Below are 25,962 nucleotides of genomic sequence, written 5' to 3'. Positions count from 1 at the left end.
AGAGAATTAGCACTGCGGCCTGTATTTCAGGAAGTGGGCTGGAAATGGTGCTCGGCAAGCGCTAGGTTGTGCAGCCGGTGAGAACACACGTCCGAGTCTGCACTGTTCCCTCCGCATCGTGAGCTCCCAGCGGTGCCTGACTCGCTGCGTGCGGGTGCGGCCGGCACATGTTGAAGACAATCGGCACCCGGGTGTGTCTAGGCCGCTCACCTTCCCCCCTCTCTGTTGGGAACAGCATCTACGTGGGGGGATAAACTGCCAAAAAACGTGCTTATAGAGAAGCGCAGGTGCCCAGGACCGGGGTGGGCACTCCAGCACCGCACAGGCCAAGAGTGCTCCAAAGCATCGTACTTGTTCGCTGCTCTTGTTTCCCATGGGACCTGGGGGGGGCGGGGGGTTGCCCTCGCTCTGGGTCTACTCTCCGTCCTCCACGTCCTTCCAAGTACAGGCCCTACACGGTTTCCTCTCTTGCTCTTTTCTGCCTCTAAATTGGGGCTGTTTCCAGACTTCGGCCCTCACTTCCAGGGGGCGGCCAGACGGGCCCTCGCGCGTCTTCTGCCTGTTGTTCTTGTGCCATCAACCAGGGCCCTCTGCAAAGTGGGCACACCCCGAATCAGACTCCCGGCTCCCCTCACAGTCTCCTCTTCTCCTGGACCTGCACGTGACATGTACAGTCCACCCCGCCCTTCTTCTTCTTCCCTATTTATGGACTCGTGGAGGGGCGCCTGGGGGGCTCAGTTGGTGAAGCATCTGATTTTGGCTCAGGTCATGATCTCACGGTCTGTGGGTTCGAGCCCTGCATCAGGCACTGTGCTTACAGCTCGGAGCCTGCTTTGGATTGTGTGTCTCCCTCTCTCTCTGTCCCTCCCCTGCTCATGCTCTGTTTCTGTCTGAATAATAAACAAACATAGATTTAAATTCCTGGACTCGAGTATGTTAATAGCAGTGTTTGGCAAAGGTTAACATTGTATGGTTTCCTATATTTTTGAGGTGACAGGCATGGAGGTAATGGAGAGAAAAAGTGAAAAATAGAACTTCTAGGGGCACCTGGGTGGCTCAGTCAGTTAAGCGTCCGTCTTCGGCTCAGGTCACAATCTCGTGGTTTGTGGGTTCAAGCCCCACATCAGGCTCTGTGCTGACAGCTTGGAGCCTGGAGCCTGCTTCCAATTCTGCATCCCCCTTTCTCTCTGCCCCTCCCCTGCTCATGCTCTGTCTTTCTCTGTCTCTCAACAATAAAAAATGTTAAAAATTTTTTTTAAATAGAAATTGTACAAAAAGTACCAAAGGTTATTGTAAAACCCATAGCCCAGGCAATTAGTCACCGTGAACACACAGTAGTGGGCTGCTTCCTCGGAGTCTGTTTTCCCTCTTTGCTCACAGGACACTGATTCTTTGCACTGGGATACCTACCTCTCAGCCACTCAGGGCACACACGGCTAAACCCTAGCTCCAGAGGGGAGCTTGCACTGAATACCATCCTACCTCCTCGGTTCCGGCAATGTGTCAAGAGTCGGGCCCAAGCTCTAACTCAGGCACCAGGAACAAAGCCTAGGACTTAAGAGCAATAGGAAGAGGTCTGTTTTCCTTTCTCTGGATGAGGATCACGTCTGCGGGCACGGGTGGGAGGTGAAGGGGCCGCCGTGTGTGCACCGAAGAGAAGTAGGCGCTGGTGGGGGGAGAGCAGAGACTCCGTAGGAAACCCCATCTCTGGGGACTCCGAGTGGCCAGACCAGTTCTTGAGTCGAATGGTCGCCTCTGGCCTTTCTTTCGGGCTTGAGGGCTCCCGGAATCCGTAGATTTACCCGGTCCACTTTCTAGCACTTGCAAATTGAGAGTTCCAACCTGTAAATCCACAGTCCCACTGTCCCAAGAAAACTGCTCACAAAACTTGGGGTTTGATTTCTCCCATGTTTTAATGCATCCATGTACACACAATTTTTTTTTTCACTTTTACAAAACTGAAAATATATACTCTTCTGAAATGTTTTAATTCTCTTTACCTCTTTTTACGGTAACCCAATCGATCATGTTCATTTCAAATTACTGGATACTATCCCATTCTAGGAATATGCAGTAACAAGTTCCCATCAAGGAACATTTACATTTTTTTGTTTTTCAAATTACAAAGATGCCATTGCGAGGCACCAGTCCTCTGATTTCTAGAAGTGAAATGGCTGCATCTTACATCACATACATTCTTAAGGCTCTGAGGTCTTTCCACCTGTTCTCTGGAAGGACCGTGTATTCCCGTCAGCGTGGAGATGGGCATGTCTGCCGGGCAGGAGGGGACACAGGGACAATGCTGTGACAATGGGTTGCTCAAGGGGACTAGTCATGCGTTTGCTGCACATTTACGAGTGTCCCTTATGCACCACGCTGGGAAAGGTGCTGGGGATATGCTGGTGACTGGACTCCCACGCTAGTCCCTGTATTCTTCCTTCTCCAAGTCCGGCGGTGGTGGGAAACGTCTAGCTTTGTGGATGAATTAACCGACAGCACACTTGTGACGTCACATAGAGGACATGGGAGGGGACGCTCTGGAGACAGTGCGGTTCCGGCTCGGCACAGACGATGTCACCACACGGACGCTGTTCACCCACGCTTTCCTATGTCCTCCCTGGCATGGGCGTGGCTGGAAGCCTGGAGGCAGGGTCGGGAGAGGGGCTGCCCTGGGGGCGGGGTGGGGGGGCACTCGGGAGAGGCCAGCAGGCCGGAGCCAGGCAGCAGCCGCCCTGTTCCCAGGAGACAAGGGTCCCGCTGGGGCAGCGGCAAGAGACAACCCGGAGCTGCAGGAGCGGGACGGGGACGGGGCCCGCTGGGGGCCCGCGGGGCTGCAGCCGCCTCTCCGCAGTTACCCGCTGCTCGGGAATCCCGCCTTCCCCCCGTTCGCTCCTTCGATCCTGTTTAACGACGTGCTGACCTAAGTCCCTAGGTTGAATCCTTCTCTGTTTGAACTGCCTAGAGTGGTTTTGCTTTCCTGGCGGACGGAACAGCCCAACACTTAAAGCATCCTTGAACTCCCGTGAGGCGTGAGCTGTGCCTTAGACGCACACAGCATCTCTCCGTAAACCTAACAGAGTCAGATCTTCTGGAAGCGGTGGAAAAGTCTGCTGGGTTTCTGTTCTTGTTTTTTTCCAATCAGACACCAGGTGAATTCAGTGGCTCTGAGAACACATCTTGTGAGCAGATACGCACCCTGGAGCACTTGACTCACTCAGGGAGAGGAAGCCCGCTGACGAAGGCAGGCGCGTGCAAAGCGAAGCCAGTCTGGGAGGCCAGCGGATCCACACCCCCGTTAGTGCTCACCTAACACTCGCGTACGCTGAGAACACAGAACCACCATGGGAAGACAGAAAGCAAACCGGTAGGCACGTGAACTGAACCTGGTCGCGTCCCCCGTTTTGCGGAGCGTGCATACGTTGAAATCCACACCAGGAAACGCTCACGGGACGGACCTCCACCCTCTGCTGCCATGAGAGGAACTCGGGAGACTGTTTTATAAGAACCGTTCGTTGTGATGATTTTCAACGGTGCAGAAGAATTATATCAACTCCTACGCGCCTCTTTCTTTGCACGCTCCGACGCGCTAGAGCATGGACGTGCGAATCGCTTTCGAACGTTCCAGCACACAAGGTATCATTGTCTTTCCCTTCCCCTTCCTGTGGCCGTGACCCCTTCTCTACTAACCATCAATCCTGAAAATAGCTTCTCTGCCCCATGCAAGGAAACGCAGCCAAAGCTGGAGAGTCTTTCCCCTTAACTCTGCCCCTCCCCATCTTCCCCCTCACTGTTGTCGTCACAGTAGAAGATGTCTCTGAGCAGGAAGACGGGCCTGGGCGTCGCGGGAGTCTGGATTTCAGCACCTTTCTTCTCCATCTTCTTCTCTAACTTTTCCTTAAGCAGAGGCAGACTGGTCTCGTAAAGGTAGTCTATGATCTCTAAAGAAAAGAAATTGAATTTTGAAATTCTGTGTACACAGCCTCCCGGCCAAGGTCAAAGGGGAGGGGGCACGGATGCAGGTAGCGCTCATGGTCCTGTCCTAACCGGTTTACTGAGATTCGCCAAACCGGCCCCCTCAAAATCCTACAAGGTGGGCACTACCGTCAGCCCATTCTTCAAGTGAGGAAGCCAAGGCATGAAGACATTATGGATCTTGGCCAATGTTCACGGGGTTTGTAGGGGTGAATGAAGCCAGGATTCGAAACCAGGCCGCAGTGTCTGCTGACCGCAAGAAGTTATTCACTATACACTCCACGGCGCGGCATCACCCGAACCCGTGGCTCCAGAACGTGGGTGCTGGGCAGACCACTCGAGGTAGACCACTGTAAGCTTGTTCGAGAAAAATCTAGCCTCCAGACCCAGCCCGGAGGTTGGGATTCAGTGTGTGTGGGATGAGGCCCTGGTATGTGTTTTTACCAAGTCCCCACAGGACTCTGATGGCCCGAGTTCACACCTAAACCACTCACGAATGGCCGCACGGAAGGAACTCAGCACCTTGTGTTTTTTCTGGAACTGTGTGTGCACACGCCATGTGATATGCACACACAAGTACGTGTCACGTGTGCGTGGGAGCACGTGATGGGGACCCAGAAGCGCTCACGGCTATTGAGTGTTTGCTAAGCTCTGAGCACCCTGGTGACCACAATTCATCTATTATCTCATTTCATACTTTTGTTAAAAAAATGTTTTTTTACATTTGTTTATTTTTGAGAGAGAGAAACAGACTGAGCACAAGTGGGGGAAGGGCAGAGAGAAGGAGACCCACAATCTGAAGCAGGCTCCAGGCTCTGAGCTAGCTGTCAGCACAGAGCCCGACATGGAGCTCGGACCCACAAACTGCGAGATCATGACCCGAGCTGAAGTCGGACGCTTCACCGACTGAACCCCCAGGCATCCCATCATTTAGTACTTTTGAAAGTGCTATCAGGTGGGGGTTAGGATTTGATAATTTTTACCATTTGACAAACGAATAAACTGAGGCTCCCAGAAGTTAAGTCACGTGCCCGGGGTCACATGATCAGCACGTGCTACCATCTGCTGGGTTCTTAACAATTCGAACACAGTACTGGGAATACTGACCTGGAAAAGTCTTCTTCTGCCAAAAGGGAACACAGGTAGCTTTCAGCTTATAAAATTTGCTTTGCACGTAGGATGGCGGCACATCACTTTAGAAAGGAAAAGACAAAAAAAAAAAGCATCAGTTTAAAAACTGGTCACTTCCCTTCTATGTACAAAGTACAGAGTCAGTAGAATCTGCAGACATAAGTAACGTTCTTAATCCTGAACACGAAACCATCATGTCTATAAACGTGTGATAAAAACACGACATATATGAGAAGGTGTCGTTCATCTGGTTGAAGAGAACACACAAAAAACACACACAAAAGGAAGAAAGTTGATAGCACAGGATGGATGTTGTTTAAATGACAAGAATTTCAGTCACTAGTCAGGAAACACAAAGCATAACACCAGCTAACATGTGCTGACGCTCACCTCGTACTGGGCCCCGCGCAAAGAGCTTCCCATCTACCAACAAACCATCTGCCCGGCCACTCTATGAGGAGTGGTCTGTGCCTCATTCTGGAAATGGGGAAACTGAGGCACAGGAAGTTGCCCAAGATCTTACAGCTACTAAGGGGATAGAGCTGGGACTTCAACCAGGTGGTCTGACTCCGAACCCCACAGTGTTTTTTTTTTTTTAATGTTTTATTTATTTTTGAGAGAGAGGTAGAGACAGCGTGAGCAGGGGAGGGTCAGAGAGAGAGGGAGTCACAGAATCGGAAAACAGGCTCCAGACTCTGAGCTGTCAGCACGGAGCCTGACGTGGGGCTCGAACCCACAAACCATGAGATCATGACCTAAGCTGAAGTCAGACGCTTAACCGACTGAGGCCCCCAGGTGCCCTGAGAGAATCTTAAGCAGGCTCCCCATCCAGCACCTGCACGCTCTCGTTCTCTCTCTCAAAATAAATAAATTTTAAAAAAATAATGAAGTGAAAATCATTAACTTTACTTCCTGGACACTTTTTCTTAGACAAGAACAGCCAGACTTATTTGTTTCAGTCAGAAGCTAATCTAGTAGCTGAATTAGTGTCGCTAAGCACTGGGCTCCCCAAGCCCCCCAGGCACCACCACCCTGGTCCTCCCTACGGTCCTATTAAACCATTTTGTGGATGAGAAAACCGAGGCTCAGAACAAGTTAAGGAACAGCATTTCCAAGGACAGCTAACAAATGAGGACCAGGACCCAAGGCCAGGGCAGTCTGACCGCGAAGCCCACATTCTAAGGCCCCACGCCGCCCTCCCCCTACAGTGCTGGGCGCCCGCAGGACATTCCGCGGACCCAGCCTCGGGCTCGGAAAAGTCACAGTAACGGATCTGGGTGTTTTCAAATGAAGTAGACATTAGCTCTCAACAGGGGACACACTTTCTTTCCATCCTGCCTCAATAGTTCACAAAGGAGGCTTTAAGACTCTGGAGAGACTGAACTTCTAGATTGCTTCTTTTAAGAAGAATAAATGGTTTTAACTGCTAAAGCCTGGAGAACGTACGTACTATTTCAAACGGCATCTGGCTTGATGCCACAGTTTCTATTTTACGGCTTTGACGTTTATTCACCTTAACTAGAACGATTCGTTTCTTAAACACATAATTTTACTTAAAACCACTCAACGCCCATTTTAATGTGAGAAAATCGTGACCTGAGGTGACATCATACAATACACAAAAATTTATAGGCAAAGTCAAATTTTTCAGAAACCGGGGTGTTTTGCGGCCGTGAGTGCTTCTCAGAAGGGTGGCCGGCGGGTCCGGAGCCAGGTCCCCTCCGTCAGAGCACCTGACGCCCGCCTCTCTCAGGGACAGTGGGTGGCCCAGCCCCAGGTGCACTGGGAGAGGGAGGGCTGGGGAACACCACGAGGGTGTCTGTGACCCCTGGCGGCGTCTGTCAGGACACGCTCCCATTCTCCAAGTTAAAATACCCAACCTGATGCTTCCTTGTCCTCTATCGACAATCCCGAGGGACACGTAGGTGCCAGAACCGGTTTCAACCCTTCCTCGTGGATCAAGAACAGCGTCACGCTTCTGAGAATCCGCCAGGCGGCAGCTCCGCCCCCACCGCCCACCCTTCTGAAACTAAAGGCCACACAACCCCGAACGCCCCTACTTCGGAGAGACCTATTCCTGGACCCCAACTTGTAACCATCTGCTCTACTTACAGGGACTGTGCTCTGCAGACTGGCTCCCCCACTGTGCAAGCAGTAAATTCAGATATCGGAATGGTGGCCTCTGCCTTCAGTAGCACAAAGGGACTCAAAATGTACGGTTGATAGGTAATAAAAGCTCAAAGCAAAGGCAAATGGAGGCAGCTTACGAACACAGGAAAGTCTGGGGGATGCCTGAGAGGCTCAGTCGGTGAAGCGTCCAACTTTGGCTCAGGTCATGATTTCACGGTTCGTGGGTTCGAGCCCCACGTCGGGCTCTGTGCTGACAGCTTAGAGCCTGGAACCTGCTTCTGATTCTGTGTCTCCCTCCACCCCCCCTCTCATGTGCACTCTCTCTAAAATAAATACAAATATTTAAAAATAAAGATAAACATAGGAAAGTTAAACCTCACCCCGCAGGTGAAAGATGCAAATAACACCCACCGAAACTACTGAGGTCAGCGTAAAGAGGAACAGGCCCTTCACACGGTCTCAAAATACCTCCTGCAGCCCCTTTGTATCCCCAAGAGATAAACCGGTACTTTTCTATGGTGGGGAAACCTGGCAAAGGCCGCCAGAGCCAAAGCATCAAGACGAGCACCCTGCTCTTCAGGATGTGACGTGAAGATGAAGACGCAGCATCGCCTACGACATGCTCCCGCCTCCAACACAGCGCCTGGCCGCAAGGGCCCGGGGCACGCCAGAGGACCTCTAACTGTGGGGCCTTCTACAAACCACCAGCCCATCCTCGCCCCCGCTGGTAACGTCCTCAAAGCCAAGGGCAGAAGAGCTTTACTGATGGAAAGACACTAAGGAGATGAAATGGTGAAATGCACCCTGCGAGTCTGGACCAGATCGTAAATCGGGGGGAAATGCTATGAAGGCCGTTGCCGGCCTGTTATTAGTGGGAGGAACTGAGCATGACCGGTTTTAGGGCATGGTACCGTATCAGCGTCGAATTACCTGGGTGTGAGAAGTGCGCCATGATGACGCAGGATGAAGTTCTCTTGGAGGCCACACTGCCCACCACCAACCCTCAAGTGCTTAAAGGAACTACTTCATTCCCTTGCAAAAAGGAGCGGGAACAGGAAAGGGTGGATGGGTGACAGGGCAAACGGTTAAGAATGCAGGATTTGGGGCAAAGGGTTTGTGGGATGTCCATTGAATCGTTTAACTTGTTAGAGGCTCGTAAGAGGCTCTGCACACGTTTCATTCACCACTCTCTCGTGTCTTCGGCGGGGGGTGGCGGGGAGGGGCGGGGAGGGAGGGCGTAGCTGGCCCGCGGCACCCAGCGTGGAGGTTCCCGATCCCCGTGAGCGTGGTACAATCACACCTCCTGAATGGGTGCTAATGACGTCATCTCTACCCTTTCAATTAGCTTAAGATGAAAGAAATGGTCTTACCCGATGGTACTAGCAAGATCTTCCCAGTCTATTTCATTGGCATCTTCCACATTTATTTCATACAATCTGGGAGAAAAAAAATAAACATTAGGTTGTCAAGCACATATTAGCACGGACTCCCAAACACGACAACTCGGGGGCGCCTGGGTGGGCTGAGTCAGTTAAGCGTCCGACCTCGGCTCAGGTCATGATCTCGCAGTTGGTGGGTTCGACCCCGTGTCGGGCTCTGTGCTGACAGCTCGGAGCCTGGAGCCTGCTGCAGATTCTGTGTCTCCCTCTCTCTCCGCCCCTCCCCTGCTCATGCTCTCTCTCTCTCTCTCTCAAAAATAGGCAAACAGCAAAAGGAAAAAAAGGCAGAAAAAAAAAGCTCGAGGGGACTAGCTTGTTGGTCCCTGTTCGTGCGCAGGCCCGCGAGGGTGGCACGCTAGCCTGAGGTTAGCCCGAGGCCATTTAGTGAGCTGGAGACTGACAGGAAAAGCCATCTCTCCTCCTCCTGGGCCCCTCGCATCTCTCACGGCAAACCGCAGTGTGGACGCACGGGTAAGGGCACGCGTGTGCTCCCACGTGACAGGACTGTGTGAAGACCGTCACATCGTGCTGAGGCCGGTGGGAGGGATCACCTCTGCTCTACGGAGGACGAAGGGGGCTGAGGGCCCGAGCAACTGGGTCAAGGTTTCACAACGGAGTGGCCAGGCCTGCCTACGAGATGGCCTCCTTGGGTCTGCTGGTCCAGGCGCTGCCTCTGGTAGGAGAAGAGAGGCGAAGGCGCCACCGGCCAGGCTGGCACGGAGAGCGGCATGCAGGGCTCGGGGCACAGAGCGGGAAGGATGCGGCCGCGTGGGGCGCCCCGAATCTGAGGTCTCTTCCGCTCTTCGCTGTTACCCGTTCGACATGAGCAGAGCCCGCTAGCCTCGAAGGGTCTGTAAACCAGGCCGGGGCAGGGCGGAGTCTGCGTGGTCCAGGAGCCAAAAGACCAAAGACCAAGACCAAGACCAGGCAACACGCTCACCCACTGAGGCGAGCTGGAGGGCGGCCTGAACCAGTTACCTCCGCTTTCTGACAGACACAAATAATTTCTGGCCACACGAAACCTTTCAAAGACCAGAACATCCCCTTTTATCGAATGCATCGTTCGCTTAACGTGCATTACGTCACTTCTCCTCCCAATAACACCACGGGGCAGGAACTATCACCATCACAAGCCAAGCCCTGGAAGGGCAGGGAAAGCTCCCAAGGTCATACACGTAGGAGGTGCGGAAAGACCTAGCAATCTCGCTGCAGACTTCTGCTGCTGCACGACTGCTCTCTGGTCAGAGAGAAAAACAGTTAGGATAGCGTCACTTCCTATTCCTGTACCTTTCGATAAGGTTGATTTTGGCCTGCAGGGCGTTCACTCCACGGTACACCTCCCGACCATTCGTCATTCTCTTCGTTAGAATTTCCGTCCTGCGTTAAAAGAAGGAAGAATAGGGGCGCCTGGGTGGCTCAGTCGGTTAAGCATCCGACTTCGGCTCACGTCATGATCTCATGATTCGTGGGTTCAAGCCCTGCATTGGGCTCTGTGCTGACAGCTCAGAACCTGGAGGCTGCTTCGGATTCTGTGTGTGTCTCTCTCTTTCTCTGCCCCTCCCCAGTTGCACTCTGTCTCTCTCTCAAAAATAAAATAAAAAATATATTAAAAAAAAAAAAAAAGGAAGAATATACTGCACGTCCTGGGCTAAAGTTTCCACTGCAATTTCCTGCACTTTTCTCCACTACATCAGCCTGATGGAGACCCACCTTGTGAGCTGTGTAGCTCATTGCTGCTAACGTTTTCCACCTTCGCAAATATGCCTTTTTTTTTTTTGAAGTGGGAAACGATACAGAAAATGGCAGGAAGTTGGTGGTTATTGAAATTGGATGAGGGATACGAGAGTTCTAAATTTGTGTGTGCTCTGAAATTTCCCTAGCATAAGCTACAAACAGGAGAAGAGAATCTGAGCCCATCAGCAGGTGCTAACGGAGACTGCAAACTCAATTCAGTTTTGATTGTTTATAAAACTGGGGGACATTGCTGGTGTTACCGTCACCAGCTGTAAGAACACCAAGAAAGTTTAGTAAATGATGCGGTGGCTCCTCTAAGGCCCAAAGCTAATGGCTGAAGGGAAGCGTGCCCGGAGCGCCTAAAGAGAGGGGCAACCTAGGGCGTTTGATTCAATTCCGGCTCAGGTCACGAGCTCACGGTTCATGTCCTGCACTGACGCTGTGGGGCCTGCTTGGGATTCTCTCTCTCTCTCAAAAATAAACATTTTTAAAAAACATTTATTATTGAGAGACAGAGCATAAGCATGGGAGGGGCAGAGAGAGGGGGAGACACAGAATCGTAAGCAGGCTCCAGGCTCCGAGCTGTCAGCACAGAGCCCGATGCGGGGCTCGAACTCACAAACTATGAGATCATGACCTGAGCCGAAGTCAGATGCTTCACCGACCGAGCCACCCAGGCGCCCCTCAAAAATAAACATTTAAAAAAAACCAGAGGGAGCAACAATCCAGCTAAAAATGTTTTTTCAGTACTCATCTCAAATAGCAAGATTTGTCACAATGCGGCAGACCGCTAGCTGCTCCCTTGTGGATGAGGGGGACACACGACCCCCAGGCGAGTGACACTGTTGCTCTTACTCGCAGCAGCCGCGTTCCTCTGACATGCATCATCTGAGGTCACGTCAGCATTATAGGGAGGAAATCTATGTTGCGGTTTCGAATTTCCTGCTTTTCTCCTACAGGAGCAATCTTGCGCGTTACCCTAATTACCCTGACGCTGAAGCACAGCCGGTCTGCGGCGCCCGCCTTTTTAAACCCTGATCGATCATCCTCCAACCCAGGCTTATGAGACACTCCTTGTTTTACTCTAAAACACAGGGCCCGTAAGGGCTCTGGCTCCTTCGAAACGTGTTCTTCGGAGGTCCCTGAGTGTAGTCGTCTAGGAAAATAAAGAGAATCCTACGACATAACAACGAATGGCTTAACCAAGGAGTCTGCTTTTAGTATAAAATACGCCTGCTGGTCTCGCTTTGAGCTGACACAGAGGCCGACTGCGCATGTGAGGCACGTGGGCCATGAGCTGCAGGCCACCGCTCCAAGAGGTCCCGGAGCAGCTGGACGCCCAGCTCAGAGTCCCCTCCAGGGCTCGGAAGAGCCACATCAGGCAAGGAAGGGGCAGCGAGGTCAGGGCCGGGAATGCTCCCATGTGACGAGTGTGTCTGAAGTCCTCGCTTTCGTGAGGGCAGAGGAGCCGCTGAACTAGACTCGCTTCGCCCTTTCCTGCTCATCGCTGTACATCAAGGTTAGTTAAGTGCTAACGTAGATCAGATCCTGATACTGAAGTGGCCGGAACAGCAGAGTGGGGATGCTCGTTCTTGACGCGGAAGGCTTTCTGCACTGGTTACGTGGTCTTCTCACTGTCCTCATCCACCTACCCACTCCACTGATGTGTGTGGCGTGTGGCTGTGAGTACGAGAGAGAGAGAGAGAGAGAGAGAGAGCGAGCGCACGAGCGAGCAGGAGGCAGAGAGGGAGGGAGGGGGATATCTTGTTGAAATTCATTTAAGAAGCCTTAAAACTTACCACTTACTTTTACACTGCATCCAATTTCTGGTTTCTACTTTGGCTTCTACTTCGACCCAAGATATGCCCTTGTACAGATTTTCCCTGACAACAGCCAGGCAGCCTTCTGGGTTCTCCTGGAGTTTAGAATCCACCTCTTTTATCTCGTGGGGAGACATTTTCTTTAGAATCACTTCTTCGACAGCCTTGATTAGTTTCTGGGTTTCCGTCTTACTCCATGGACCGTGGTTTCTTGCTACAGACACAAAAGGATGGCCTCACGGTTGCTCATCTGCTTATCTTCATACACGACATTACACACAAACTGGTGATGATGGATAGGTGTCATCACACGTCTGTCCAGACCCACAGCAGATACGCCACCAAGGGTGAGCCCTGATATCCACTGGGGGATTAGGACGTGTGGGTGTGGGTTCACGGCCTGTAACCAGGGCACCACTCTGGTGGGGGCCGCTGATAATGGGCGAGGCTGTGGGTGTGTGGGGGTAGGGGACATACGGGAAATCTGTGTACCTTCTGATTTTACTGTGAACCCAAAGCGCTCTAAAAAATAAAGCCCTTAAAAAAAAAAAGATACATCAAGACTTTTCACAAGACAGTAGGCAACATCTCAATTACACGAATGTAACACTATCAAGCACAGCTACGTGCAAATTAACGTGAAACCACTACAGTGGCCAAGATTCTTTTTCTATTAAAAAAAATTTTTTTTTAATGTTTTATTTATTTTTGAAAGAGAGAGACAGCATGAGCATGGGAGGGTCAGAGACAGAGGGAAACACAGGATCCAAAGACAGGCTCCAGGCTCTGAGCTGTCAGCACAGAGCCCAACGTGGGGCTCGAACCCACGAACCGTGAGATCATGACCTGAGCCGAAGTCGGACGCTCAACCGACTGAGCCACCCAGGCGCCCCCCGAAATCTTAATTATTATTTTTTACTTTCGAGAAAGAGAGTGCACGAGTGAGAGAGAGAGACAGAAAGAGGGAGAATCCCAAGCGGCCTTCAGCCCCACGACCTTGGGATCATGACCTGGGCCACAATCAAGTTGATGCTAAGTTGACCGAGCCAGCCTGGTGTCTCCACAGAGTCTGTGTAATGTCAGAATAGAACAGTCTTTTCTTAAAGCAACGTGTGGTTTTGATTCTTGCTTCTGAGAATAGCAGCTCCCGTGTGAAACTGAGGCTCTCAAACACTGAATGGGAACCAAACCAGTGAATGGCTCCTATGCTGCCTCTGTAACTTTCCCCACGGGCTCCCAGCAGGAAACTGAGCCCCAGCGGTCCCACAGGACGCGGTGGTAAAGGCACCCGGACCTGAAGCCATCATCTGCGCAGGGCACCAAACCATCTGCGGTTCACCTGCCTCGTCTAGACGGTCTTGGTCAGGCTAAGGAAGAGGCCTCAAATCACCCGCCTACAAAGCTCTTTGGTTTGGCCCACAGAGTGATGTTACCTTTTTCTCAACAATTTGGATGAATATTTAAGAACCAACATAGTTCTGGGGCGCCTGGGTGGCTCAGTCAGTGAAGCCTCCGGCTTCGGTTCAGGTCACGATCTCGTGGTTCGTTGAGTTCCAGCCCTGCATCGGGCTCTGTGCTGACAGCTCGGAGCCTGAAGCCTGTTTCAGATTCTGTGTCTCCCTCTCTGTACCCTCACCCACGCACTCTGTCTCTCAAAAATAAATAAAAACACTAAAAAATTTTTTAAAAAATCAAGACAGTTCAAGGAAAAGAAGAGCTACCTAGACTTCATGCACTCCCAAACCCAGGAGAGCTGGCCACACCGAGGCTCTGCATGGCTCCACGGCTGGATGTGGGGGGACAGAAGCCATGGCTCCCAGCCACCCCAGGGCCACAGGTACCAGCCCCTGGTGCTCACCACGACACTGCCTGAGGGCTGCCTCCTTAGAGCAAGTGGGGATTTTGTAATGTAAAGAATAGGGGGCACCTGGGTGGCTCAGTCGGCAAAGCGCCCGACTTTGGCTCAGGTCATGATCTCGCAGTTTGTGGGTTCGAGCCCCACGTCGGGCTCTGTGCTGACAGTAGCTCAGAGCCTGGAGCCTGTTTCAGATTCTGTGTCTCCCTCTCTCTCTGCTCCTCCCCTGATTACTCTCTGTCTCTCAAATATGAATACACATTTTTAAAAAAAATTTCAAAAAACAAAACAAAGCAAAAAGAATATAACCAAGAAAGTTTTGATGAAATAGAAGAAAAAGAGACAGGAGGTTTTGGAAAAGTCCCTACCCAACAGGCTGACTGAACCACACCCCTGCCTCCCAGCCACCTCCCCTGCCCTCTGGGGGAGGGGCCCTCCTCTGCCCCGGCTCTCCCACGCCCCAGCCTCCGGGGGTCTCGGCCAGGCCGGTGGGTAGAATCGTGCTGGAAGCTACCGAACCCAGGTGTGGCGGAATCAGTCGAACCCAGGTGTGGCGGAATCAGTCGGGTGAGGGGCGCCTGGGTTAAGCATCCGACTTTGGCTCAGGTCATGATCTCAAGATTTCTGAGTTTGAGCCCCGCGTTGGGCTCTGTGCTGACAGCCTGGAGCCTGGAACCTGCTTTGGGTTATGTGTCTCCTCTCTCTGCCCCTCCCATGCTCTTTTCTCATGCTCTCTCTCTCAAACACACACACACACACACACACACACACACACACACACAAACCAAAAAAAACATTAAAAAACTTTTTTTAAAAATCAGTCGTGTGAATAAAGGCTGCATGGTTTCACACCGCACGTGAGGAAATGAAATGACTCGGTACGGGGGAACGGCTTCAGCAGTGAACCTCATGGGACAGGCCTGTGAGGAGGCCCGCACTGGGGCTGCGGGGGCACATCTGCTCGCGGGGCAGGGCAGCAGCGACTGCTGACTTACGGCTGCTGATCTGGGAGAACTTGAGCGCAACGGAGAGGCTACTTCGAGCCACCAAATCGCCAATCTTCTTCCAGTCGTTCCCGTGCAGGGATTGGTAGATCTTTAACTTCTCCGTATCTCCTTTGCTGTACCTGAGAGGGGGGAAGAACGTGTTTCAATTCTGAATTTAGCACGAGATTAAAAACTGTATATTCTTTCTTTTTTTTAGATGTTTATTTCTTCTTAGAGACAGAGGATTCGAAGCAGGCTCTGCACTGAGAGCAGGGAGCCTGATGTGGGGCTCGAACTCACCAACTGTGAGATCCTGACCTGAGCTGATGTCCAACACTTAATAGACTGACCCACCCAGGTATCCCACCAAACTGTATTTTCAGGATTCTGTCTCTCTCCCTTTCCCGTTTGCGTGCAAGTGCACACCCTCTCTCTCTCCCCCTCTCAAAATAAATACATAGATTTTTAAGAAAGAAAAAAAAGAAAAGAAAAAAAATTCTAAGAGCAAATCGTTACCACACAAATTGTGGTACAAACGACTGTATGAACTTTCTTATTGAACTACAGACTTTGTGTTAGGCTAAAACTTTCATTCCCACGCTGATGTCACAGACAGAAAACTGTCACCGCGGCTGCCAGTGTTCATTTACTAAAAGCTTTCTTTCACGTCCTGCTGAAAATGTCCTCTTTAGTGAATATCCTTCAAGTTCTGTCCTCCGACGTCGAGCCCCGGGGCTTGGGGAAAGGGGAGGACGGATTTTAGTCTGCGGGCAACCTTTTCCTCTGCTTAGGGTTTACTTCTTTCTGTCAGAATTTTTTAAAAAGAAACCAAGGTCATGTCAGGGTTTGGGGTTCAGATAATACGTAGATCTTGGTTTCAAGTCGTGCGGCCACCTGGACCCAAACGATGCTGCCAGATTTACTAAATGTGCCTCCCGGAGTGAGGTCAAGTCGACGAGCCGCTGGTTGTCACCCGGGGCCCTCAGAGCCTAACGCCTTCCTGCGCATCCCTCTGTCCCGGGCAGAGCCCTTACCCGCAGCTGCTCCACGCCGGGCGTATCTGGAGTGCCGGGAACAAAATACACTCGGGCATTTCACACGGGGACAGAGGAGAGCGTGCCTACCGCACAGGAAGCCCTGTGCACTGTCGCTGCCCAAAGGCTCTCACGGGACCTCCTGTCAGCGTCTGCCCCACCCTCACACGCTCACTGAAAACCCCCAGGACCGGCCCGAGTGCTGACGGGAACGTCGCACTGAGGAGGAACGTTTGGGGACACAGGCGGCTTATACACTAGCAGAGAACAAAGGAACCTTCGTGAGTCACATGAAGAGGGGAGCGGTGCGCTGAGTGCTGAACAAAGTATAGAGAAAAAGCCAGGGATTTAGAAAGGGGAAGACTGGGGTACCTGGGGGGCTCAGTCAGTTAAGCGTCTGACTTGGGCTCAGGTCATGATCTCATGGTTAGTGGGTTCGAGCCTCATGTTGGATTCTGTGTTGAGAGCTCAGAGCCTAGAGCCTGGAGCCTGCTTCGGATTCTGTGTCTCCCTCCCTCTCTGTTCCTCCTTCTCTCCTCTCTCTCTCTCTCAAATAAATAAATAAATAAATAAATAAATAAATAAATGAGGAAAGACCACAAACATTTACTAAACAGACAGGAACTGAAATGGGCTTTGAAGACATATACTTGACAGCAGATACAGTCTGGCTTCACACAAAATCCTCATTTTTTTTTTTTTTTTTTACCTCTGATCTGCTGTGAATTATATATAATACCACATATATGATCTCTCGTTCTGAGCTATACTGTCAGCAAGCACCAGAGAAATGCTGTGTCTCGAGCTGTTAAGGCTGCTTCTTACCTGCCTTTGTAATTGTTGACGTCAAACATCTTCTTTGCTCGATAGTAAACAAGTTTCCAGGGCCGGGCAATGCCCTTCCCTAAAGTCAGAAGAGAGGCAGGCAGTCAGAGGGGCACACAGGGCCGGGCCAGAACTGGAGTCACAATTGTAAAAGGAAAAACCAGCACAGCCCCTCCCCCTGCCCTCTGATCCGGACCCCATGTTAAGGCTGGGATTTCACACATCCCGCAGAGAGGCGGCCCGAAGAGCAGGTACACGGCATCACCAGCTTCCTTGCAGAGCTTTGAAAGCGACAAGCTTAGGACGTCGCGGCTCCTCCAGCCTCCGGTGTGCCGCGTTCAAGGGAAAAGTTCTTTATAAACTGGAGTAATCTCAACAAGTTCTCAATTAAGAGGAAAGGATGCTAACACATCCTGGCACAGGGCAGGACACATGCCAACAGTTCTTCAGACGATTAACGGGAGGCCTTTCTTAACGAGCGGGCTTTGTTTCCTCACTCTGAGGACCAAAAACCCCCTCAACGGGGGCTCGCTACCCTGCTGCCCCCGCCCACGCCAGAGAATGCCTGAGAAGTCATCCTCTTTCAATTCATGGATTTTTGGGGGTGGAGGGCACCTGGGCGGCTCAGTTGGGTTAAGTATCCGACCTCGGCTCAGGTCATGATCTCACGGTCTGTGAGTTCGAGCCCCGCGTCGGGTTCTGTGCTGACAGCTCGGAGCCTGGAGCCTGCTTCCGATCCTGTGTCTCCCTATCTCTCTGCCCCTCCCCGGCTCACGCTCTGTCTCAAAAATACGTAGACATTAATGATAAAAAAATAATTAATGAATTTATGGACTTTTTTTCCGTCCAACCCTGTTGCTTCATGACTTTGTGTCAGTTTCCAAAAACCCCCGCTAGAAGAGGGTCCTGGCGACAAAGCACACGCGAGGCTGTACTCGGGAAAGTCAGGAGACCCTGGTGCACCTAGGGGTGAGCTCTGTGCAGCACAGCACCTATTAAAGCACGGGGGCGGCCGCCAGCACCATACATCTTGCCCAGCAGGAAAGCTATAAATACATCAGGTCACCTTCTATAATCTGGAAAAGCACTATGCTTGGGGGACATGAACGCACGTTCCAAACCCCCAAAAGGACAGGCCGGCGATGAAAATACAGAACGGCAGCAGCAGGGGTGGGGCAGGAACTGGGCTAACGCCTACCGCGCCTCTTCCGTCTAAGGTGGGAAGGCTCGGGAAGGTCAGGAGGTAAACAGCTGGACGCTTACCAATGTGCAATCTAAAGGCGTATTTTCTTTTTAGGTCGGTGATCACGGATTTCTCCTCTGGGTATCTGTCCGTGTATAGCAGCTTGTCCGCATTCTCAATTCCGGTCAGGGCTAGAAATTCTTGCACATTTTTCTCTAACTGCTTATTTTCCTTTACGGAAAACTTGCCAAATCTAATCGCGACACCTGGGATTTGGGTGGGGAGAGAAAGTATGTGTTTTCAATGACGAAGGAAAAAGCAAACCCACCGCTCGGTCATCAGCAGTTAGAATACGGCAGCCCACCAACTCCCCCGTTGCCGGAAGCAGCCCCAGCTGTGCACTTGACATTGGCTCCCCCATCCCCCGCTGCAGCCGTCGGCTTCCCTGCAATTTTAGCCACTCTTCTCCCAAAGTCCATCCTGGTCATCCCCGTCCAGAGTGACCTTTCCCAGTTCATCAATCTCTTTGGAAAATAGTCATTTTTTATATTAAAAAGGTACATGTCTTCATTAAAAGTTCAAGCAGTATGGAGGTAAACATTTAAAAGGTCTCCCCCCACCCCCCGGGGCGCCTCGGTGGTTCGGTCGGTTGAGCGTCCTACTTCAGCTCAGATCATGATCTCCTAGCTAGTGGGTTCGAGCCTCACATCAGGCTCGCTGCTGCCAGGCTGTCAGCATGGAGCCTGGCGCCTGCTTCGGGTTCTGTGTCTCCCTCCTCTCTGCACCTTCTCCGCTCACACTCTCTCTCTACTTCTCGAAAATGAATAAACATTTAAAAAAAAAGTTGATATTTAATAAAAATATTTTTTAAGAAGTCCCCCTTCTACTCCACACCACCCCTGCCCCCTGCAAGGCAGTGCGATGAACTGGCCCACACAAATATTCACATACATTCTCTGAGCACATATGTGGGGGGGGCAGCAAAGTCAACATCGAACTGTACATTCTATTCCTCTTTGTAACTCAAGGCAGTTACGTTTTATTATATACTGACGGCCTTGTATATAGTACAGCTTTCTCTCCTTAGACTTACTTCAAGAATGTCTTTTATAAAATACATACTCCTAAAAATCTCGACACAAAATACACAAAAGGAATGGGAGCGTTCTACAGATACTGCTGGAAACATAGTTTTCTTCGTTAATTTGTCTACTTTTTAAAAAACTAATCTCTTCGACAGGATTAAGTCCGTGAGGCTAAGGCTCCGCTTTTTACTTCTCGCGGCGACCAGTCTACTAGGCCCCTCACAGCCCAGTGAGTATTGCTTCTCTGATGCACACAGCCTTCCCTTCGTGGCCTCCTCTTCAATTCCGTAACTGTCCCGGGAAGTTCTGGTAACACAGTGAAATCAAGAAGGAGACCACGCCGGGTCCTGTGTGACGCTCGGCTTCCCCTCAACTCAGGGTCGCGGGGAAGGAAGCTACGCCTCATCGAAGCTGACAACAGCCACCGTCCTCATGGTCTTTTACTCTTGGGTCCTCCCCAGGCGTCCAGCCCCTTCACCTCCTCCTCGTCTTCCGGGACCTAGCTGGCCCGCGGGCTCCCCCAGCCCCAACCTGCCACGGTCCCTCCCCGCCTGCCCACCGGAAGTTGGGCAGAGGAGACCCAGGGCCCTTCGTTTCGCTAAGCTCATGGCTCAGACAATTCTGGAAGGAGGCGAAGCTGAAGGCAGCCAGAAGGTGCTCCTGGTGAATCTAGAAAACGGCGTCGTTTTCCAGAACAGAGTCAGGGGCTCCTTATACAGCAAAGCTCAACAAACGATTCAAGTCCCACCAGCTCACCCTGGGCTTTAAATTCCTTGAACCGGTCCAAGTCGTCCCGGTACATCCGCTTGATGGTGGTGGCGGCCCTTTCCTTGATGTCGGGGATGAACTCCTGGAGCTGCTTCACGGCAGAGTCCAAATCCACATCCGAGTCACCCCCGTCTCTCGAATCTTCAGATAAACACCTTGTTTCGGAATCTTTAGCCAATTCCAGATTGCCTTCTTCTTCATTTGCAGGTTCTAGCCTGTGGGGAAAATCAGACGGACTCACATTAGCATATCGCTTGCCCCCCCTCCCCCCACCATCGTGGCTTTCAAATGCTTAAAATGACCCTCACTTCAGACTAGGCCGGTGTTAAAAGCAAGGACGGATGTGGGAGCTGATTCAGTCTGTGACGTCTGGACTCTCTGATGTGATTTTAGGCTGCCTAGAAGGTAAACGTGCTGCCCGAAGCCTAATTTCCAGCAGGCGTTCGTTATTTCTTTTATCACTATTTCTCAACTTTTTTTTTTTTTTTTTGGTTTGTTTTAGATACCAACTTCCCAAAGAAGAAGATGGCTATGCCCTCTGTCTACCCCAAGGGATACTCAACACCTCTCCCCAACCCTTCCAGTGATTTAAATTTGATGATAAATTTGATGATGACAGCGTGGAGCCTGCTAGGGATTCTGTCTCTCCCCCACCCCCGCCCCTCCTCCATTCATGTGGTCGCTCTTTTTCAAAATAAATAAACTTAAAAAAAATGATAGGTATTTAAGCAAAGGGTCAGCAACTTTCAGAAGGCCCACAGCCCAGTACAAGTTCAAAACCACAGTCCTTGAACAAGGCTGTTCTGAAAATAACCCAGATGAGAGCATGTGATAGGGCCACTAATATCGATACCACCTGAAGTGGCTCCCTCTCCTAGTGAACTTCTTTGTGAAACTATTTTAGGTCAGGACAACCTAACAAATGTAAAAAAAAAAATCACTGAGTTAAAAAGAAAGTTCTATCCCAAGTCCTAGGAACTGAGATAAAACCGTTTTAAAAAACTGCTGTATTAGGTGCGCCTGGGCGGCTCGGTCCAGTAAGTGTCCAACTTCGGCTCAGGTCACTATCTCGCGGTTCACAAGTCTGAGCCCCGCAATGGGCTCTGTGCTGACAGCTCAGAGCCTGGAGCCTGCTTCGGATTCTAGGTCTTCCTCTCTCTCCAGCTCCCCCCCTCACACTCTGTCTCTCCCTCTCTCAAAAATAAACATTAAAAAAAAAAAGTTCTTCATGTCTTTAAAAAGAAATCGCTGTATTTATTACATCAGATGGTATACTACATGATAATTACATAAATGATGACATCCACGTTTCTTTTATTAAGGAGAACCCTAATTCAAAGATTTTCCTGCTCTGTAAAAATTTTAAGTTATGTAATCCTTCTGTCTATCTAGATGCATATAGACGAGGGTCATCTGGAGTTCTTAAAATGCCTTTGTAAACTTATTTCTAGAATTTTAGGGCTGGAAGAGCTCCTAGCGAAAATCTAGCTGCCTTACTTTACACACGAAGAAGCTTCCGGCCACGTTACTGGGTTACACGTACGCACTATTCTGTACATCTGACGGTCTACCTCTTCATCATTTCTGCCATTTACTACGAAGGCGCTGGAGAAGGAGGTCACCGGCAGGACTCACAGAGGTCACACAGAGGACACACACATTGAAAGACACCACATTCCCCGGTTACCTCTGCACCTCTTCCAACCAGGCCTGGGTTTTCTCCTCCTGTGGCCTGGGTTTCACACTTTCTTCAACTGAGGTGCCACTATCTTCCAGGGCATCAAAGCGCGTGTCCTCCAAGCTGGCGGCGGGCACTGAAAACTCACCACCAGGAGTCACAGGGCTTTCAACAGAAGACCTTCGCTTCCTTTTCTTAGACCTTTTCTTTACGCTGCTGGCGTCCTGCCTGCCCTCTGCAGTCCCGACCTCACCGAACCCTCCAGATCCTTCAGAGTGCGCGTTCTCCACACCCTTCTCCACACCCTCCGGCCCGGGCGATGTCTCGAGTCCCTGGTTATCTGAAATTCTTCTCTTCCTCTTTTTCTTCTTAGACTTTTTTTTATCAGCGGATGTCAGCAGCTGTGCGATTTTGCCCTCTGGGTGCACACAGAGCGGGGCTTCTGGCTCGTGTGCTTCCGCCTCGGGCAGAGCAAGGCTGGCACACGGGCTTCCCTGCACACCGTCACCGAGTGCCATTGTCTTCCGATGTTTTCTACTCTTTTTCTCCCTAACTTTACGAGGCGGTTCTTTGGATTCATTTCCATGCGACTTAGGAACTGACTGCGGTTCGTCTGCTTCCAGCTCTTGTCCCTTGTTTGTGTCCACATACACCACATCGACGTCCCTCCTGAAGTTCTTTGGCGTGTTCTCGATGTTTTCTTTATCCACCAGCACGTACGCCACGCCTGTTTCCTCATCGACCCCCAAAGCCCTCTGCCTTCTCTTTTTATGCTTTTTGGGTACAGACGTGGCCTTTTCAGCCTCGTCACAAGTTTCTGAGTTTTGCAAAGGGGAAGAAGGAAAATGCTGGAAAGCCTTTCTCTTTTTGCTCTTGGCTGCGCGACGCTGTTTGCTTGTCAGAGGGGAGTCTCCAAAGCCTTCAGGGGACCTCCTGAGATGTCCTTCCTTACATACAGAGTATTTTTTCTTCTTCTTGTCAAACACTGGGGTGTGAATTTCCAGTCTGTTCGATCCTCCTTCCATTCTGTTCCTGTAGGGAAACTTGACAACAATCGTTTATTTTTGCAAAGCGTGTGAAAATTGGCCTTAGGAGAAAATAAAATAAACTAAAAATCACAGAAAAAGGAAATGATACGACAGATGACAAGGCTGGAATCATGACTGTAAATTTTAGATTATCCGAAACACACAGGAGGCTCGCTCTAATTTACGGTCTGGTCCCACTGCCTTTAGGATATAGTGAAGATTAGTTAACAGAGAACAAAAATGCCCAGTGTGACAAGCCTGTGTTCCCCTCCACCCTCATCTTTTACCCCCATGCTCCAGCCACACGTCTTTTTCGGGCTCCTCAAACATTCCATAATCCTTTCCTTAGCTCATGGGCTTACAGCATACGGTACCCGCTTTCTGGAATGCTTGCTCACCCTCCCTGCCTCCTTTCATCCTTCAGAATTTGGTTTGAATATCACTTCAAAAAAGCTTTAAATAGTTAAAAAGAGACATACAGTATGATACTATGTCTGTTAAGTTCAAAACCTACAAAACAATATTATGTATCTTTCCTGAATGGATACATAGTAGCGATCGGCAAATTCTAATTGGCAAATTCAGAGATTAGGGACAAGAACAGAGCCAGTTTCTCTTTTATCTGTCATCTTTTATTTCTTAATTGGGGTAATGACGAGGGGGGGGTGTTTGTGGTATCTTTATTTACACTGATTTGAATGTTTGCCTTTTCACGTAAAAGGCAAGAAGCAGAACAAAGGTACTTTGCTTTCATTTGTGCTTAAAAACAAATGACTCAAGGATGGACATGTATAAATACTTACAAAGGAGGAGGAAGAGGGGAAAAAGAGAGCATTCCCTAACCCCCTAGTTTCGGTGCATTCCAAATATACTTTCATAGCAAACTGTACTTAGCTTTGATAGCACTCGGCCCAAATGTAGTTTCAAGACCAAACAATTATTTAATTTGTTATTTAACGTGAGTCTCCTCTGCTAAAAAAGTTTAAGAAAAAAAAGTTTCCATGCATACATCTCTGGGTGACAACAGGGAGAAAGACCTTAATGAAAGCCCTTAACTGCCTCTATTGAAGGGGAGATGCTGGGGAATCTGGCTTATGGGTATAAACCCATGTGTTCCTTCACATCTTCCCTCCTCCAGCCACACAATTCTCAGTGTCTTCACCACCCACGAGAAGTTAGGGACCCTACCCTTCTCCTAGATCTCAATGGCTACCTTCTGGCGACACCCCAACAATCTTCAACCTCTCCTAACTTAAAACAAACACTCCCCCCCCCCACCCACACACAAGAAACACGGTCCTCTAACCTCGAAGTCCCATTGGCTATTCTCCTTCCTCCCCTTCACAGCACGACTTCAGACAGAAAATGCTCTCCATTTCCTCACCTTCTATCCACTTCTGGAACCACTTCTAAGTAGCTTCCACCCCCTCTCCTGCTCTGAGACTGATCCAGTAGGAGTGCCCAGGGCCTCCAAACCACCACATTCAATAGACGCTTTCCTGGCCCATCTTTCAGGACTTTTTTTTTTTTTTAATATTTTTATTTATTTCTAGGAGAGAGAGAGAGAGAGAGAGAGAGAGACAGCGTGAGCAGGGGAGGGTCAGAGAGAGAGGGAGTCACAGACTCTGAAACAGGCTCCAGGCTCTGAGCTGGCAGTCAGCACAGAGCCCGACGCGGGGCTCGAACCCACGAACCGCGAGATCATGACCTAAGCGAAAGTCGGACGCTTAACCGACTAAGCCACCCAGGCGCCCCAACGGGACTTCTTAATAACAATGAGCAGAGGAGCAGATCATTTCTTTAAATATTCTTTTTCCTTCCTCTCTCCCAATGTTCTTCACTTTCTTTGTCTTAAACACCTCTTAAGCTTCTCCCTCTGGTCCCTGGAACTCAGCACAACATATCAACTACATAGATGCTCCCCAACAAGGCTTTTTGGTTCCCCTGTGATCCCTAAGATCAAGTCCCAAATCCTTACACACCTAGCGGGCCCTTCAGGGTCTAGCCTGGTCCATGTCTAATTCTCCACCTATCATTTCTCTCTGGGTTTGGGACACCCTGCTTTCCGTTCCTGGAATACACACGTTCTTTTTCATTCTCAAGGACTTTCTCAAAGCAACTTCTGCTGTTGATGCTCCTTCCTACGAGTTACCTTTCTCCGCGTGAACTGGGCTAAGTCTGAAAGTCACCTCCTCAAGAAGGCCCCTCTAAGAGCTTGACCGGGCCTCCTCTCCCGCTCTGCAGCTGCCCTCCCGTACTTCGCGCCGCTGTGACACTCTCGGCGTCCCCAGGGCTGGACTCCTGACCGTCTGCTCCCAAAGGTTCCACGGCGCTCGACGCATCCGGACAAGCGTCTGTTCTGCGCACCGATTCGGAACGCACCGCTTCCCGCCCCGCCGGGACGTGCTCAAGCCTGGTCCCGGGCTCTTCCGTCGCTTTGTGGGGGTGCGACAGACACCCTGCTCTCCCTGCTCTGCGGCGGGCGCTCCGGGGCTGAGGAGGGAGGCACCGGCCTCGCGTCCGACGCTCCATGGTCTCCGGCCCAAGACCCACTCGCGCTCGGCTCCCGGGGCCAGGCCTGGGGCGGCCGCGGCGCAAGCCGGCACCACCCCGCCCGCGGAGACTCCGGCCTAAAGCTGCCTCAGCGAGGCGAAGACACCACCACCCGCCGCTCGACCTCTACAGGCGCGTGAAAAAGACCCCGGAAGAGCCGAAAAGCGCTTCCAGCCTACCTCTCACAGTGCCGCCACCTTTCTTCCCATCCGGAAGCGCTGCGGGTGCGGAAGCGGAAGTAGTCTTGCGTCACTTCCTGTCCCGCCTCGGCGTCACTCTGCCATGGCAACCGTCAGCCGCAGGGACTTGGCGCAGGCGCAGTTGACTGAGGGTTTCGTTCCTAGGTTGCGGGGGCGGGGGGGGCTGGGGGCGAGGGAGGAGATGGAGTGAAAGCTGAGGGAGGGGACGGAAGTCCGGACTGGCTTCTCGGCTCGCGCGTGCGTTCCACTTGGTCAAGTTTGGGCGGAGTTCGGTTCTAGTCCAGGAGTGGACTAGGTGGTGGGTTCCCACACCTGAGGAGGACATGTCAAAAAATCAGCCCGGATAATTTCAGGTTGTTCTGCAAGAAAGAGAAAACAGGGGACTGTGCCGGAGAGTGACGGGGACAGCGAGGGCTCCTTTAGATGGAAGGGGAGGCTCTCTGCGGAGTAACAACTGAGCTCGGCTGCAGACTAAAGAGGCGAGCGTGAATCTGAACGGGAGACGGTCCCCGGCTGGACGCGCGGGCAGACGCCCCGCGCC

At 51.1% G+C, this 25,962-nt stretch overlaps 1 protein-coding gene across 2 annotated transcripts; it reads right to left on the bottom strand.

Moving 5' to 3' along the window:
• Positions 1-1,215: 1,215 nt before the first annotated feature.
• TTF1 (transcription termination factor 1) lies at positions 1,216-25,521 on the bottom strand. 2 transcript variants are annotated; one of them, XM_039229598.1, is made up of 11 exons: positions 25,401-25,521; positions 21,650-22,683; positions 19,951-20,177; positions 18,190-18,375; positions 16,927-17,005; positions 15,077-15,207; positions 12,206-12,440; positions 9,960-10,049; positions 8,604-8,669; positions 5,080-5,165; positions 1,216-3,938 (listed from the first exon to the last, which is right to left on the bottom strand). In XM_039229598.1, the coding sequence occupies exons 2-11, from the start codon at positions 22,663-22,665 to the stop codon at positions 3,757-3,759; spliced, it is 2,298 nt and encodes a 765-aa protein (XP_039085529.1). In that variant the 5' UTR covers positions 22,666-22,683; positions 25,401-25,521; the 3' UTR covers positions 1,216-3,756. The 2 variants fall into 2 exon arrangements, with proteins under 2 accessions (XP_039085529.1, XP_039085530.1); XM_039229599.1 differs by lacking the exons at positions 1,216-3,938; positions 5,080-5,165; positions 8,604-8,669 and having other exon boundaries at positions 9,966-10,049; positions 12,213-12,440.
• Positions 25,522-25,962: the final 441 nt, after the last annotated feature.

This window comes from Hyaena hyaena, unplaced genomic scaffold, assembly GCF_003009895.1.
Source record: "Hyaena hyaena isolate Hyena2069 unplaced genomic scaffold, ASM300989v1 scaffold_38, whole genome shotgun sequence".
Taxonomy (NCBI): domain Eukaryota; kingdom Metazoa; phylum Chordata; class Mammalia; order Carnivora; family Hyaenidae; genus Hyaena; species Hyaena hyaena.
The sequence above is the reverse complement of the archived record's forward strand: the minus strand, read 5'-3'. Positions and strand labels throughout refer to the sequence as shown.

What these genes read in the sequence shown, in the direction of transcription:
- TTF1 (XM_039229598.1), bottom strand. Translation starts at nt 22,665, where the DNA reads ATGGAAGGAGGATCGAACAGACTGGAAATTCACACCCCAGTGTTTGAC. An exon ending in GTCAACAATTACAAAGGCAG is followed by an intron (nt 15,208 to 16,926) that starts GTAAGAAGCAGC and finishes CCCCCCTCTCAG; the next exon opens with GTACAGCAAAGGAGATACGG. An exon ending in ATGCAGTGTAAAAGTAAGTG is followed by an intron (nt 10,050 to 12,205) that starts GTAAGTTTTAAG and finishes CTTTTAACGCAG; the next exon opens with GACGGAAATTCTAACGAAGA.